Source organism: Ursus americanus, chromosome 4 (assembly GCF_024610735.1).
Source record: "Ursus americanus isolate L20-20 chromosome 4, mUrsAme1.1.p, whole genome shotgun sequence".
NCBI classification, from domain to species: domain Eukaryota; kingdom Metazoa; phylum Chordata; class Mammalia; order Carnivora; family Ursidae; genus Ursus; species Ursus americanus.
This window is the reverse complement of record NC_142130.1, coordinates 93695251-93710045: the sequence shown is the minus strand read 5'-3', so window position 1 is coordinate 93710045 and position 14795 is coordinate 93695251. Positions and strand designations below refer to the sequence as shown.

The following is a 14795-nucleotide window of genomic DNA, read 5'->3' as shown; positions in this document are numbered from 1 at the left end:
ATTCCAAAAGCAAAAATCCTGTATATGATACTTAATATCATTTTACAAGCATACGTTTTCTGTGTAATTGTCAAGAGTGTGTATTTTTAGGGCAAGATTAATTTCCTTGCTGATACTTATCCACGATGTTGTTTACTACAAAATGACACTGTGACAAATAATATCATTTCCATAAATCATCAAATGTCTGCCTTCCCAAAGGACACTTGAAGGACTTTCCCCACGTGTGCATGCATAAGCACCTATAAATCCAAACTGACAACACCAGAGGTTCCAGCACAGTCTGTGCCGCTAATTAGCAGAGTATCTGTGGAAATCATGTAAATCCTGTGGGCTTCAAGCCCCTCCGCTGGGAGGAGAAGAATCTCGACTGGACGGTCTCTTAGCTCTCTCTAGGCTGGGTTTTATAATTATATGGCCAGCCCCTTCTTCCACTTAGTTAAAGAGAATTTCATGCAATATGACAGGACTTTAAGCACAGATCAGGGCAGGATATAAAAACTGAAATTAGATATTTTTTAAATGGGACAAGATAAAACTTAGCAGAAACTGAAATAGATTTACATATATTAGTATGGATATGTCTCAAAGCATAATGTTGTTTTTTTAAAGAGCCAGCTATAGAACACTCTAAAAAATGTGATACCAATCAGGCATTAAAAGTACAAAACAACATATGTATTACTTGTGGAGATAAATATACAGTCTATATATACATACATATATATATGTATGTATGTATGTATATATAGTTTTATATCGAGTTTTTTTTTTTAATTCATGATGCTGAGTAAGGGAAGGGTTAAGGTATGGGCAGGGAGAGGCAGGGGGCCCCTGACTAGGCTCTGAAACTATTCCTGGCAGGCAGAAGCTAAGCCAGAGTGAACAAGAGATAAGGGAATAGACCAGACCACCTGGCCCTGATGTGAGGGAGCATTTGTCTTTGGCGGCTACATTGTAATCACAGAAAATGACCAGACCTCAAAGAAGTCAGTCATTAAGGGCGTTATCCACAGTCCTTGCTCAAACCAAGAGGGCACAGGAATCTCAAGGCCTCAAGCTTCCTGGTCAAGTTTTTGATGAGAAACTGCCACTAAAAGCCCTCAGTGGCAGCCCATTCAGGACCCCTCTCACTGTAGAGAGCTGCTTCTTTCCTTTCCGCTCTCACCTTCACAGAATAAACTTTCACTTCACTTCACCCTTTTGTGCCCGCAAGGTTCATTCTTCGACTCTGTGAGACAAGAACCCCACGATCCCGCAGCAACGCTGATGGCCCCCAGGGAAGGAAGGACGCCGAGCAACCTCACAGTTGCTCTGTAATGTTTGAGGTTTTTTAACTAAAGCAAATATGGCATCGCACTCACTTTACAGAGGCACGTACATGAATATTTACACGAGTCCCTAGTTTAGTGGTTGCTAAACAGAAGTGTGCGTCAGAATCAGTCAAAGAACTTTTAAAAACAAAGATCCTCGGGCCTCTCCCCAGTAGTTCAGGATCAGCAGGTCTGAAGTAGAATTCAGGCATCTGAAGTTTTAAAACTATTCAAGCAATTCTGCCACACAGCAGCCTCTAGTACAAAACAGTACCATTTAAAATAAAATGAAGCAAAAGATACACAAATGGCCAGAACAGCATTACTCACAATAGCCCCAAATGAACACAACTCAAGTATTCATCGACCGGCAGGCGGAGAACTAAAATGTGGTCTATCCACACAACAGAGTATTATTCTGCACAAAAAGGAAAGAAGTCCTGATACATACTAGAGAATGAATGAACCTTGACAACATTATGCTAAGTTAAAGGAGCCGGGCAGAGAGAACAAAATGTTGTGTGATTCCATTTATACCAAATACCAAGAAGAGGAAAGTCTATATAAAAGAAAGTATATCAGTAGTTCCTTCGGGCTGGGAGAATGGTTAAATTGGGGGTAATAGCTAAGGGATGCTGGGTTTTTTGGGGGGTGACTGATGAAAATGTTCTGGAAGTAGATCATGGTGATGGTTACACAACTCTGTGAATATACTAAAAAGCCATTAATTGCATACTTTCTGTGGGTGAATTTTGTGATGTCTGAATTACATCTCAGTACTGTGTTTTTAAGAAGACAACCAAAATTTAAACATTTAATTTCATCATACAACTGAGAAGTAAATTAGATAGAATTACCTGATTTCAGAATTACCTGAAAGTACTTAATAGAAGAACAGAGAATGATACTTACTTTTTTAAAAAAATATTTTATTTATTTATTTGAAAGAGAGAGAGCGTGAGTGGGGAGAGGAGCAGAGGGAGAGGGAGAAGCAGGCTCCCATCTTCAAGGGACTCCACTGACATGATGGTCAAGACATTTTCTTTTAAACGATAATCTTACAAGGACAAAAAGAACAGGTGAGAGGCTACTGCATGAAAAGAATGTCTACAAATTTTGAAGGCAGAAAAGGAAACCACTGAGTAATAATTAGAAAATAATTAGAAAAAATCTATGACCTAATTTCTTACAAGAAGGGATGTGGGGAAGTGAGAAGCAGATTTTGATTCCCTCCTCAACCCTGATGGCAGGTGACTGCCCACTCCCTGAATAAGTAGGTTTAGTCTCTGCAGATGCTGAACCAGAGGGACTCTGACCTCTTGGTCATGAGGTCAGCTGAGGAGGGGAACCAGAGCCAGGACAAAGGACCTATCTGAGAAATCCACATCTTCAAAAGGAAGACTTTTCTATCCCCCTTCCCAACTTGCTTCCAGAACACTGGCAACCAGAACTACTCCCCACTTATCACCACCACCATCAGCTTCACTATCACAATCACCTCCACCAACATCACCACCTCCACTAGCTCCTTCACCATCACCACCACCACATCCACCACCTCCATCACCTCCACCATCACCAACACCATCACCACCATCACCACCATCACCACCTTCACTACCACCTCTACCATCACCTCCACCACTACCATTACCACCTCCACTATATCCTTCATCATCACCACCACCACATCCACCACCTCCATCACCTCCACCATCACCAACACCATCACCATCACCACCATATTCACCACCATCACCACCATCACTACCTTCACTACCACCTCTACCATCATCACTTCCACATCTACCATCACCCCCACTATCCCCACTACCACCTCAGAAAATGAAAGATCCTCCCCAGAGAAGCTCACCTAAACTGACAGCAAAAGCCCACAGTCCAAGATCTCTAACAGAAAGCCAACAAGTCATCTTTAAGTCCTCCCATGGTAAAGCCTACCACACAGAAAGTTACGACCATGGATCTAGACCATACATTCAACTCTTTAGCACCTTGTTCTTAAATAGAGCAGGGCCCCCAGACATCTGAAAAAACACCTTACGTAAAAATGTAAAAGGAAACAGAAAGGGGACACAGAGAAACAGAAAATGCAGAGTTGAAGAAAATGTGTAAAAGAAAAACCATATTTAATAAACTCAGAGTTAAGAAAAATAATGAACCTGCATAACAAGAACAGGAAGCTATTTAATACGGGAGTAGCCAACCAAACAAAACAACCCGCCCCCAACACACAAAAAGACAAAACACAACAAAACACCTTGTGAGAAGTAAACCACGATTGGGGAATAAACGGAAGGTGGAGTAGAAAGTGGAAGAACTCTCCCAGAAAGGAGAAAAAGACAACAACATGGAAAATGAGAGTGAAGAGATTAGAAAATTGGAGAAATAGTCCAGAAGGTCCAGTATTCAAATAAGAGGAATTCTGAAAAGAGCAAAAAACCTGCGAACTAACAGGAAATGAGCCACCGCAGAGGAAGTACCCCTCCCCCACCCCTTCCAGAACCAAAGGGTATGATTTTGCGGATTCCAAAGGCTTCGCAAGTACACAGCACAAATGACAAGAAAAAGACCTCATCTTCAAAACCGAAAAGAGGACCCTAAAGTCTCCCAGAAATGAGAAAAACAGAAGCAGACACAAGTAAGGATCGACAGACAGACACGCATCAGGCTCCCCAACAGCAATTCTGCAAATCCAGCCAGAACTCGGAGCAGCACGTTCACACTTCCCAGGCGGACTAGTCCCATCTGTGGGAACGCAGAGCCGGAACAAACCAGAAAGGACAGGGGACGTATGCGGGTTCGCGGCAGGGCCTCCTCAGTGTTGTGATAATCCTTGTGGCGCCATCAGACCTTTATGATCTGACACACAGAGTAATTTGATTAAAGTTAATTTTTTAATATTCAAGAAACGGTCTTTTCAATGAGAAATGAAAATACACATTGGGTCACAAAGATGCACTTAAGATAGAAATTCACCACACTTCCTCTTCACAGCACAATAAAATCAGACACTAAATTTTTAAATAGAATCCGATGGTCCTGAAAGCAAGGAAGTTCAACGTGCTCCTCAGTCTTTGCGCAAAGCTGGTACAACAGGGAGCACAGGATGAGTGCTCCCAGCCCACCAGAGAGAGACCTGGAGGCACATTTCAAGACACCCATGCACCTTTGTCTCACTAAAAGCACTACCGGCAATGTATCCTCAGGAAATACTCTGAAAGAAAGACATGTTTCATATCAAGAATCACTGTGGAGTTATTTATGATTTTAAAAAAAAGTGAGCAAGAAATGTTCAAAAATATAAGAATAAAGAAAATTATGGCACCCCCAACTTGATAGACTATTACAAGAACTCTCGAAATGACCATTATGAAGCTGTCACAGCAGAAACAAGTATATGATACAATAAGATAAAAATAAAGGAACAAGATAACTCAGGATATATCCATTCAACAGAGTACTAGACAAAGTTTGAAATGATCATTATGAACAACAACACATTACAAGCAAAGAAATGCAGAGAACGTGATGCCCAGGAGCTGCTGTGAGGTGGAGGGGAGGGGGGTATGCTGCTCTGCTACTCCTCGGCCCCTCTGTTCACTGTGACTCCTGGGGCAGAGGGGGCTCCGCCTAAGAATTTGACCTATAAAAGATTAAAGGAAAACTCTCCTTTCTAAGCTTTACCAGACTACTATTGACCTGGGATAGTAAAATCTTTGTTAAAAAAACAAAAAAAGAAAGAAAGAAAAGAAAACATCTTTGTTGTTTACAAAACTCCTACTGGGTCTTCAGCTGTAAAATCTAGACTCTCCTTCCACCACCCCACTGGTCTGGGGTCTCCAAACCCAGGACCGAGAAGTAGCAGGAGTCTGTCCAGCAGGTGGCAGGAGCGAGAAAGCAGAGTCGAGCGCCTCCACCCACCACCCGTGACCCAGGACCCACAGTTCCAGCGGCAGGAATGAACAGGCGCTCTTTAAAATGATCCAATGTTGGGGCGCCTGGGTGGCTCAGTCAGTTAAGCATCCACCTCAATTTCAGTTCAGGTCACCATCTCAGGTCATGATCTCAGGGTCATGAGATTGAGCCCCGCTTTGGGATCTGCACTGGGCGTGGAACCTGCTAAAGATTCTCTCTCTCCCTCTCCCTCTGCCCCTGCTTCCACTCTCTCCCTCTCTATATAAAAATAAATAAATGAAATGAAATGAAGTGAAATAAGATAAAATAAAATAAAATACCAGATACTGCCATATTATCTTGTCCGTGGGAAATGCCCCAGAGATAACTGACCATGTGTAATCCCTCCTTCTCACCACCAGTTAGTTCTCTTTTTGACCCCCCTGCCAGCCTGGCTTCTGTCTTCACCCCTCCTCCGAAACTGCTTTTGTTATGGCCACCAAGGATCTCCGTGTTGTCTAGGCCAATGGTCACTTATTTGTCCATACCTGACTCAATCTCTCAGAAGCATTAGACCCTCTTCTGTGAAAAACGCTCCCCCTCAGCTGCCTTCACACCACACGCTCCTGACTCTTCAGGTGGCCTCTGCTTACCCTCTACCCAGTTTTAAGCTTAGAGCACCCCCAAGCCCGGCCTCCTTGCTGTCAACCCCCCTCTCGTTACTTTTGCTCCAACCACATGCTAGCGGATTCCACGTGTGCGTCTTCAACCAGACCTCAGTGAGACACACATCAATCTGCAACTGCCCACCTCACTTCTTCTCTTAGATGTCTCATTCAAACTTAATATCACCTTGTAAATATGGTCCTCCACCAAAGTGAATGTCTACACCCAATAATGAGAAGCAATCATTTGTTCCATCCCTACCCCCATATTCAATCCATCAGCAAATTGTACCAATTCTTCCTCCAAAATAGGGCCTAAAATCATCCACTTCTGTGTAGTTCCATCCCACCACCCCAGTCCAAGCTGCCATGACATCTCATCTATGTTACTATGATAGTTTGCACCCTTTTAGTCCATTCATCCCATGGTAACCAAAATGAGTCTTCAAGAAGCAAATAAGATTACTTCTTCACTTAAACCTCTTACAATGTCTCCACTACACGTAAGATAGAATCCAGAGCACCACTATGGCCCATGGGATGTCTACCTGCAGCTCCCACCTCCTGTGGTAACTCCACCCCTCATTTCAGCAACGTGGGCCTCATGGCAGTTCTTAGAACTTTCCGTGCTCTTTCCTGCCTCAGGGACTTTGCACTTGCTCTTCCCTTTGCCTTCTGAAACAGTCTTCCCTCCACCTTTCCCTTCCATCTTTAAGACACAAGTGACCTGAGTGCCCCCACCAAGAAATGTACCTTAACACCAAGGTACTATGTCTTAAACATAATAAGTAAACTAACATGACCCAGTTAACAAACTCCTATACCATATAAAACTCCCATACCAAACTCCTATGCCAAATAAAAAAGAATGAATTGCATGTAATAGCCTTTTTTAAACTGTTAATAGGATATATGATATGTGTTTCATTTAAGTTGACCAAAGCAAGAAAGACATTTCACTAAAGGGGAAGGTTTTCTTCCTCATATAAAACCATTAAGCAACTGTGAAATCCACATGTTACCTTTGGAAAAGGAATTGGCGCTAGACCTTCGTGTGTTAACCTAAGCACTAAGATGTCCCAAATGGCGTTACCTGAAGAATGCTGACATATGAAAGACAGCACAGCCACATGCCTCTCAGACAAACCCATCTCTATAAGGTAGGATTCTGAGTTGTTTCTCCTACCATGGGAATTAATTTGGACTCAGTCATCGCAAATCTCTTTTGAAATGAAGCTGAGTACGAACAAAGAAACAAATTAATTAAGAAATAGATGAATTAAATAAATGTGTACTTGTCTTATATCTGTGGAGAGTCACATGTGAGATTCTTGGCAGAAGTAAGGATGCAGAGGAATGAGCCAGGTGATCTCCATTAGACAAATGCGTGAAATTGCCTTTATTGGCATAATTCTGTATTTAATTGACACGATTATACATAATCAAAGATGAAACAACACCAGAAGGAAAAAAAGCTGTTGAGATTTATCTTGTTCTTGTGTCTAGATCTTACCTTCCCCCTCTCTAAAAAAGCAGTCAACTCTCTTTAAATAGAAAGGATTAATATAGGGTGAGATATTATTATAAAATTAACTAAAATAAGCTACATGAGAAGTCAATTCATTACGAAATAATTTCACAAACACAAAGTGGGAACTCGAATTTTTACATATTTATTTTGTGTATTTAAGATTATTGAATGCAGTATTTCTTAATTTTGGTATTGTAGGACTTACTACAAAAAGGTGTAAACATAGCTAAAATATGAAAAAAGCATAGTTTTAGACCATGCTCTAGTAAAAACCTTGCAATATTCTCACCTCAAGAAGCTGGAACATCAACAGAAGAATAGGCCTAATCCATGCACGAGAAAGCAGTTGATCAAGATTAGCAGAGATCAATGAATTAGAAACCAGGAGCACAGTAGAACAGATCAACAGGACTAGAAGCTGGTTCTTTGAAAGAATAAATAAAATAGATAAGCCACTGGCCAGACTTATTCAAAAGAATAGAGAAGGGACCCAAATTAATAAAATTATGAATGAAAAGGGAGAGGTCACAACCAACACCAATGAAATAGGAAGGATTATTAGACACTTTTATCAACAGCTTTATGCCAATAAATTAAGCAAACTGGGAGAGATGGAGGCCTTCCTGGAAACCTATAAACTACCAAGACTGAAACAGGAGGAAATCGATTTTTTAAAAAGACCAATTAATTATGAAGAGATTGAAACAGTGATTAAAAACCTTACAAAAAACAAAACTCCAGGGCCTGATGGATTCCCCGGGGAATTCTACCAAACATTCAAAGAAGAAATAATACCTATTCTCCTAAAGCTATTTCAAAAAAATAGAAACAGAAGGAAAGCTACCAAACTCATTCTATGAGGCCAATATTACCTTGATCCCCAAACCAGGCAAAGACCCCATCAAAAAGGGGAATTACAGACCGATACCCCTGATGAATATGGACGCCAAAATTCTCAACAAGATCCTAGCTAATAGGATCCAACAGTACATTACAAGGATTACCCATCATCACCAAGTGGGATTCATCCCTGGGATGCAAGGGTGGTTCAACATTCGCCAATCTATCAGTGTGATAGATTATATCAACAAGAAAAAAGCCAAGAACCATATGATCCTCTCAATAGATGCAGAAAAAGCATTTGACAAAATACAGCATCCTTTCCTGATTAAAACCCTTCAGAGTGTAGGGATAGAGGGTACATTCCTCAATCGCATAAAAACCATCTATGAAAAGCCTACAGCAAATATCATTCTCAATGGGGAAAAGCTGGAAGCCTTTCCTTTAAGATCAGGAACACGACAAGGATGCCCACTCTCGCCACTATTATTCAACATAGTACTAGAAGTCATTGCAACAGCAATCAGACAACAAAAAAGGATAAAAGGTATCCAAATTGGCAAAGAAGAAGTCAAACTGTCTCTCTTCGCAGATGACATGATACTCTATACGGAAAACCCAAAAGAATCCACCCCCAAACTACTAGAAGTTATAGAGCAATTCAGTAATGTGGCAGGATACAAAATCAATGCTCAGAAATCAGTTGCATTCCTATACACGAACAATGAGCCCGAAGAAAGAGAAATTAGGGAATCCATTCCATTTACAATAGCACCAAAAATCATACGTTACCTTGGAATTAACTTAACCAGAGACGTGAAGGATCTATATTCTAGAAACTACAAATCACTCTTGAAAGACATTGAGGAAGACAGAAAAAGATGGAAAAATATTCCATGCTCATGGATCAGAAGAATTAACATAGTTAAAATGTCCATGCTACCCAGAGCAATCTACACATTCAATGATATCCTGATCAAAATACCGATGACATTTTTCAAAGAACTGGAACAAACACCCTTAAATTTGTGTGGAACCAGAAAAGACCACGAATCGCCAAGGAACTGTTGAAAAGGAAAAACAAAGCTGGGGGCATCACAATGCCGGATTTCGAGCTGTACTACAAAGCTGTGACCACAAAGACAGCATGGTACTGGCACAAAAACAGACACATAGATCAGTGGAACAGAATAGAGAACCCAGAAATGGACCCTCAGCTCTTTGGGCAACTAATCTTTGATAAAGCAGGAAAAAACATCCGGTGGGAAAAAGACAGTCTCTTCAATAAATGGTGCTGGGAAAATTGGACAGCTACATGCAAAAGAATGAAACTTGACCACTGTCTCACACCATACACAAAGATAAACTCCAAATGGATGAAAGACCTCGATGTGAGACAGGAATCCATCAAAATCCTAGAAGAGAGCATAGGCAGCAACCTCTACGACATCGGCCACAGCAACCTTTTTCATGACACATCTCCAAAGGCAAGAGAAACAAAAGATAAAATGAACTTGTGGGACTTCATCAAGATAAAAAGCTTCTGCACAGCCAAGGAAACAGTCAAAAAAACTAAGAGGCAGCCCACGGAATAGGAGAAGATATTTGCAAATGACACTACAGATAAAAGACTGGTATCCAAGATCTACAAAGAACTTCTCAAACTCAATACACAAGAAACAAATAAACAAATCATAAAATGGGCAGAAGATATGAATAGACACTTTTCCAATGAAGACATATAAATGGCTAACAGACACATGAAAAAATGTTCAAAATCATTAGCCATCAGGGAAATTCAAATCAAAACCACACTGAGATACCACCTTATGCCAGTTAGAATGGCAAAAATTGACAAGGCAAGAAACAACAATTGCTGGAGAGGATGTGGAGAAAGGGGATCCCTCCTACATTGTTGGAGGGAATGCAAGTTGGTACAGCCACTCTGGAAAACAGTGTGGAGGTCCCTTAAAAAGTTAAAAATTGAGCTACCCTATGACCCAGCCATTGCACTACTGGGTATTTACCCCAAAGATACAGACGTAGTGAAGAGAAGGGCCATATGCACCCCCAATGTTCATAGCAGCATTGTCCACAATAGCTAAATCGTGGAAGGAGCCGAGATGCCCTTCAACAGATGACTGGATTAAGAAGTTGTGGTCCATATATACAATGGAATATTACTCAGCTATCAGAAAGAACGAGTTCTCAACATTTGCTGCAACATGGACGGCACTGGAGGAGATAATGCTAAGTGAAATAAGTCAAGCAGAGAAATACAATTATCATATGATTTCTCTCATCTATGGAACATAAGAACTAGGAAGATCGGTAGGGGAAGAAAGGGATAAAGAAGGGGGTGTAATCAGAAGGGGGAATGAAGCATGAGAGACTATGGACTCTGAGAGACAAACTGAGGGCTTCAGAGGGGAGGGGGGTGGGGGAATAGGATAGACTGGTGATGGGTAGTAAGGAGGGCACGTATTGCATGGTGCACTGGGTGTTGTACGCAACTAATCAATCATGGAACTTTACACTGAAAACCAGGGATGTACTGTATGGTGACTAACGTAATAAAAAAATATTATTATAAAAAAAAAAAAACCTTGCATTATCTCTATGTGTAAGACTTCATCAGAATGAGGAATATATTTAAACTATGTTAATTTAAAGTCCATCATTAATTAAACAGTCTTGGATGCTGATTCCTAGCTTCACATATTAGACTTGCATGGAGCCCCAATGGGGTGTTCAAGCTTACCTTTGAGCCTGGAGGGGGAGCCAAACCCAGAAATGAATAAATAATATTCTCTTCTTTTGCAGAGAAGAAAGAGTCAAAATCCTTGAAGCAAAGAAAAAGAATGTTTAAACCCCACTGTGCACTTGTGAGCCAAAATATTTACCTAAGTTGATCTTTTTTATTAGTCATTAAGTTAGAAGCTAACACAAAAGGTTATCCCAGTTTGCTTTGTCAAAGATGACTGACCCCAAAAGTGAAGGAATCTCTAACCATGAACTTTACATTTGCTTGTATCATTACACGGTGCGGAATACACAGCAGTGAGAACAGACCTGTTTGTGCTCTGGAACTGCTGACAAGACTCAAGATATACAGAGTGAAAGGATTCTCCAAAAAGTGTCATTATCTTTAACTGGTTTCCTTATAATTTGGCCCTTTGGATTTGGACCCTGATCAGCTGAGACTAAGCCAACATGGGATTTCTCTAGAGTTACACAATAGCTGCTATGGGACAAGACCCATCTCAGACCTTATGACACCAGGAGCCGCAGGATTATGGAAGGCTTACAGTGACACTTGTTTTGGCAAAGTGGGAAAAACTACCAAGTCAGGTGAAACCTGGTAGCTGATTGAAATCTGGAGCTCAGTGAAGCCCCCCACCCACCCCTCATAGGCCCACCCGGAGGTCCAGCCCTAAACTCACTCGTCAGTAGTGTGATTGTCAATAACTCAGAAGAGTTTCGTTTTATATAATTAAAACCTAGGAGATATTCCCCAGACTACTTCATGACTGCCAATCTTTGTCATCAGAGCAGCGATCGGTTTCTTCACACACTGAGGGTAGTGTGTCTGGCCCAGCTTGAACAGACAGCACTCAAACCCGCTTAGTCATGTTACTGACCATCCTACTCATGTGTGTTAAGAAGCTTAAAATCAAATACAGGCCACTGACATTGGGAAGAAAATGTTTTGTATTCTTGTGTGTCAATCTTACCCAAAGCTTTGTTATTTTCCTACCTGTTGCCCAGATTCACTCAGTGGTTAATTCTTTTACACCGAGTGCATTTTTGTAAGCTGCCTCAAATCTTAGCTGAAGGAAATAGAGCATCAAGAGCAAGGGATGCTTTGGTGTTGATTCTGGAACATGCACTCACAAGATGTTAACGACTGCATGACAGACGGGCGCCTGGGCGGCTCAGTCAGTTGAACATCGGATTCTTGATTTCAGCTCAGATCATGGGCTCAGGGTCATAGGATCGAGCCCCACAACAGGCTCCGTGCTCAGTGGGGAGTCGGCTTGAGATTCTCTCTCTCCTTCTCGCTCTGCCACTTCCCCCACCCATGTACATTCTCTCTCTCTAAAATAAATAAATAAATCTTTTTTTAAAAAAGATTTAAAAAATCTTTTAAAAAAAAGATTTAAAAAAAAATCTTTTAAAAAAAGATTTATTTATTTATTTATTTGACAGAGAGAGAGAGAGAGAGAGACAGCCAGCGAGAGAGGGAACACAAGCAGGGAGAGTGGGAGAGGAAGAAGCAGGCTCCCAGTGGAGGAGCCCAATGCGGGGCTTGATCCCATGATTGTGGGATCATGCCCTGAGCCGAAGGCAGACACTTAACAACTGAGCCACCCAGGCGCCCCTAAATAAATCTTTTTTAAAAAAAAGATTACATGATAAAATGCATTAGTAGTAGTAGAGAGTAGGTGAAATATAATAAAGTACATTTATTGTATTTTTCAAAAATTCCATAAAGATCTATAACTTCTCTAGTTGGCCATCTCTAGAAGCTTTCAAATCAAAAAGGTTTTCTTTTTTTTTTTTAATTTTATTTATTTATTTCAGAGAGAGAGCGAGAGAAAGAGAGCATGAGGAGTGGTGGGAGGGGCCAGAGGGAGAAGCAGACACCCTGCTGAGCAGGGAGCCCGATGTGAGGCTCGATCCCAGGACCCTGAGATCATGACCTGAGATGGAGGCAGACGTTTAACCGACTGAGCCACTCAGGTGCCCCCAAGAGAGGTTTTCTTATCATTGAGTGAATTGTCTTTTGCTTCAGTTTAGATCCAAATAGCTTCTTTCTTTTTTTTCTTTCCTTTTTTTTTTTAGGTCCAAATAGCTTTTCTAACATCTGAGGACTGAGCAACAATTTGTCATTATTTTTGACTCTATTTTGACACTAACAAAGAGATGCAGAAAACAATGAGTATGAAATGGTTTTTCAGCTTCTAGTTATGGTAGTATAGCAGATTAGATGCCCTGAAACACTATCTCAAAAACAATTTTGTGAAGAAGCCAGATTAAGAAAAGGAGTATAGATGCATTGCTGAGCTGCTAGAAAAGGAAAGACATTGCCAGGTGAGACCAGGGATTCTAAGAATAAGCACATTTTAAGGCAGAGTTTCCGACAAAACCAGTAGATCTTTACGCCACTTTGATGCCACAGAGAGTAAAGGCGGGAGTGGATAAAGTCTAGAGTCTAAGGTGGGGAGTTTTATAAAAGGAGGCAGCAAGGCAGGGAGTGAAGGAGGCAGGCAGACGGGGCAAGGAAAAAGTTTCCCCACGAAAGAATGACAATCAGACTGACAGCTGGCTTCTTAACAGCAACACAGAAGTCAGAAGAAAGTGAAATCATAATTTCAACGTCTTTAGAAAAAACAACCTCTCAACCCAGAATTTTAGACCCAGTGAAACTATTTTTTTTTCAGTGAAACTATTTTTAGATATGAGGGTAAAATAAACATTTTTCTGAAAAATGTCATTTTTAAACAAAAATTTAGAGAATTTAGACCAACAGACACTCACTTAAACTTTTTTTAAGGTTTTTATTTATTATTTATGTGAGAGAGAGAGAGCACGTGCATGAGAGAGAGAGCACAAGCAAGGGGAGCTGCAGAGTGAGGCAGAAGCAGGCTCCTCCCTGAGCAGGGAGCCTGACATGGCACTTGATCCTAGGACCCTGAGATCATGACCTGAGCTGAAGGAAGACGCTTAACCAAATGAGCCACCCAGATGCCCCAGACTCATCACTTTTAATGCCATGTAGTTTTGTTGTTTGTTTTTTTTTAAGATTTTATTTGACAGAGAGAGAGTGAACAAGCAGGGGGAGCGGCAGGCAGAGGGAGAGGGAGAAGCAGACTCCCCACTGAGCAGGGAGCCCAACATGGGGCTGGATCCCAGGACCCCGGGATCATGACCTGAGCCAAAGGCAGACGCTTCACCAACTGAGCCACCCAGGTGCCCCTTAAAGAAATGTTTCTAGTCTATATTAGACCAAAGGAAAGTGATTCCAGATGTATTATCTACGATGTAAGAAATCATAAGATATTAATAAATATGTGTATAAATCTAAATCTCAACAAGTATTGACTATAAAAACAATAATTACAAATGTCTAGTTTGTGGGGTGGAATGAAGGCCAACCATCTAAAGTACTAAAAAAAACAAAACACATCTAAATAGGGAAACAGTGATTAGTGCTAAGGCTCTTTTAATGTTTGGCATGCACATAGTTGTACATTTTGTAATTCCTCTTTAAGCTCTTATCACATGACACATTTCATAATAAGTTTTTAATGATGTGACATAGCTTGTCCAGTCCTAACATCTATGCACTGAGAGCGCCCTGCCCCCACCCTAACTGGGCTTGGACCCTGCCTCCCTCGCAGCCCTGAGGATGCTTGCCTGTGCTAAATGGCCAATGTCCCCTTCGGTTGTGTTCAGGCCCAGGCAGGCACCCAGCCCTTACCTGGGCTAAGACGCACAGACTCCAACTTGGCATTGACAGACATGTCT

At 41.3% G+C, this 14795-nt stretch overlaps 1 protein-coding gene across 3 annotated transcripts in view; it reads right to left on the bottom strand.

Moving 5' to 3' along the window:
• Window positions 1-14795, bottom strand: part of SH3BGR (SH3 domain binding glutamate rich protein) — a 66725-nt gene that overhangs the window by 38745 nt on the left and 13185 nt on the right. For 2 of the 3 annotated variants that reach the window (XM_087861810.1, XM_045813489.2), the window contains exon 3: window positions 11026-11106. The exons of the other annotated variant lie outside the window; for it this stretch is intronic. In XM_087861810.1, coding sequence (XP_087717936.1) covers window positions 11026-11106 — 81 coding nt within the window. The remainder of the gene's footprint in view (window positions 1-11025; window positions 11107-14795) is intronic. 3 annotated transcript variants of the gene reach the window in all.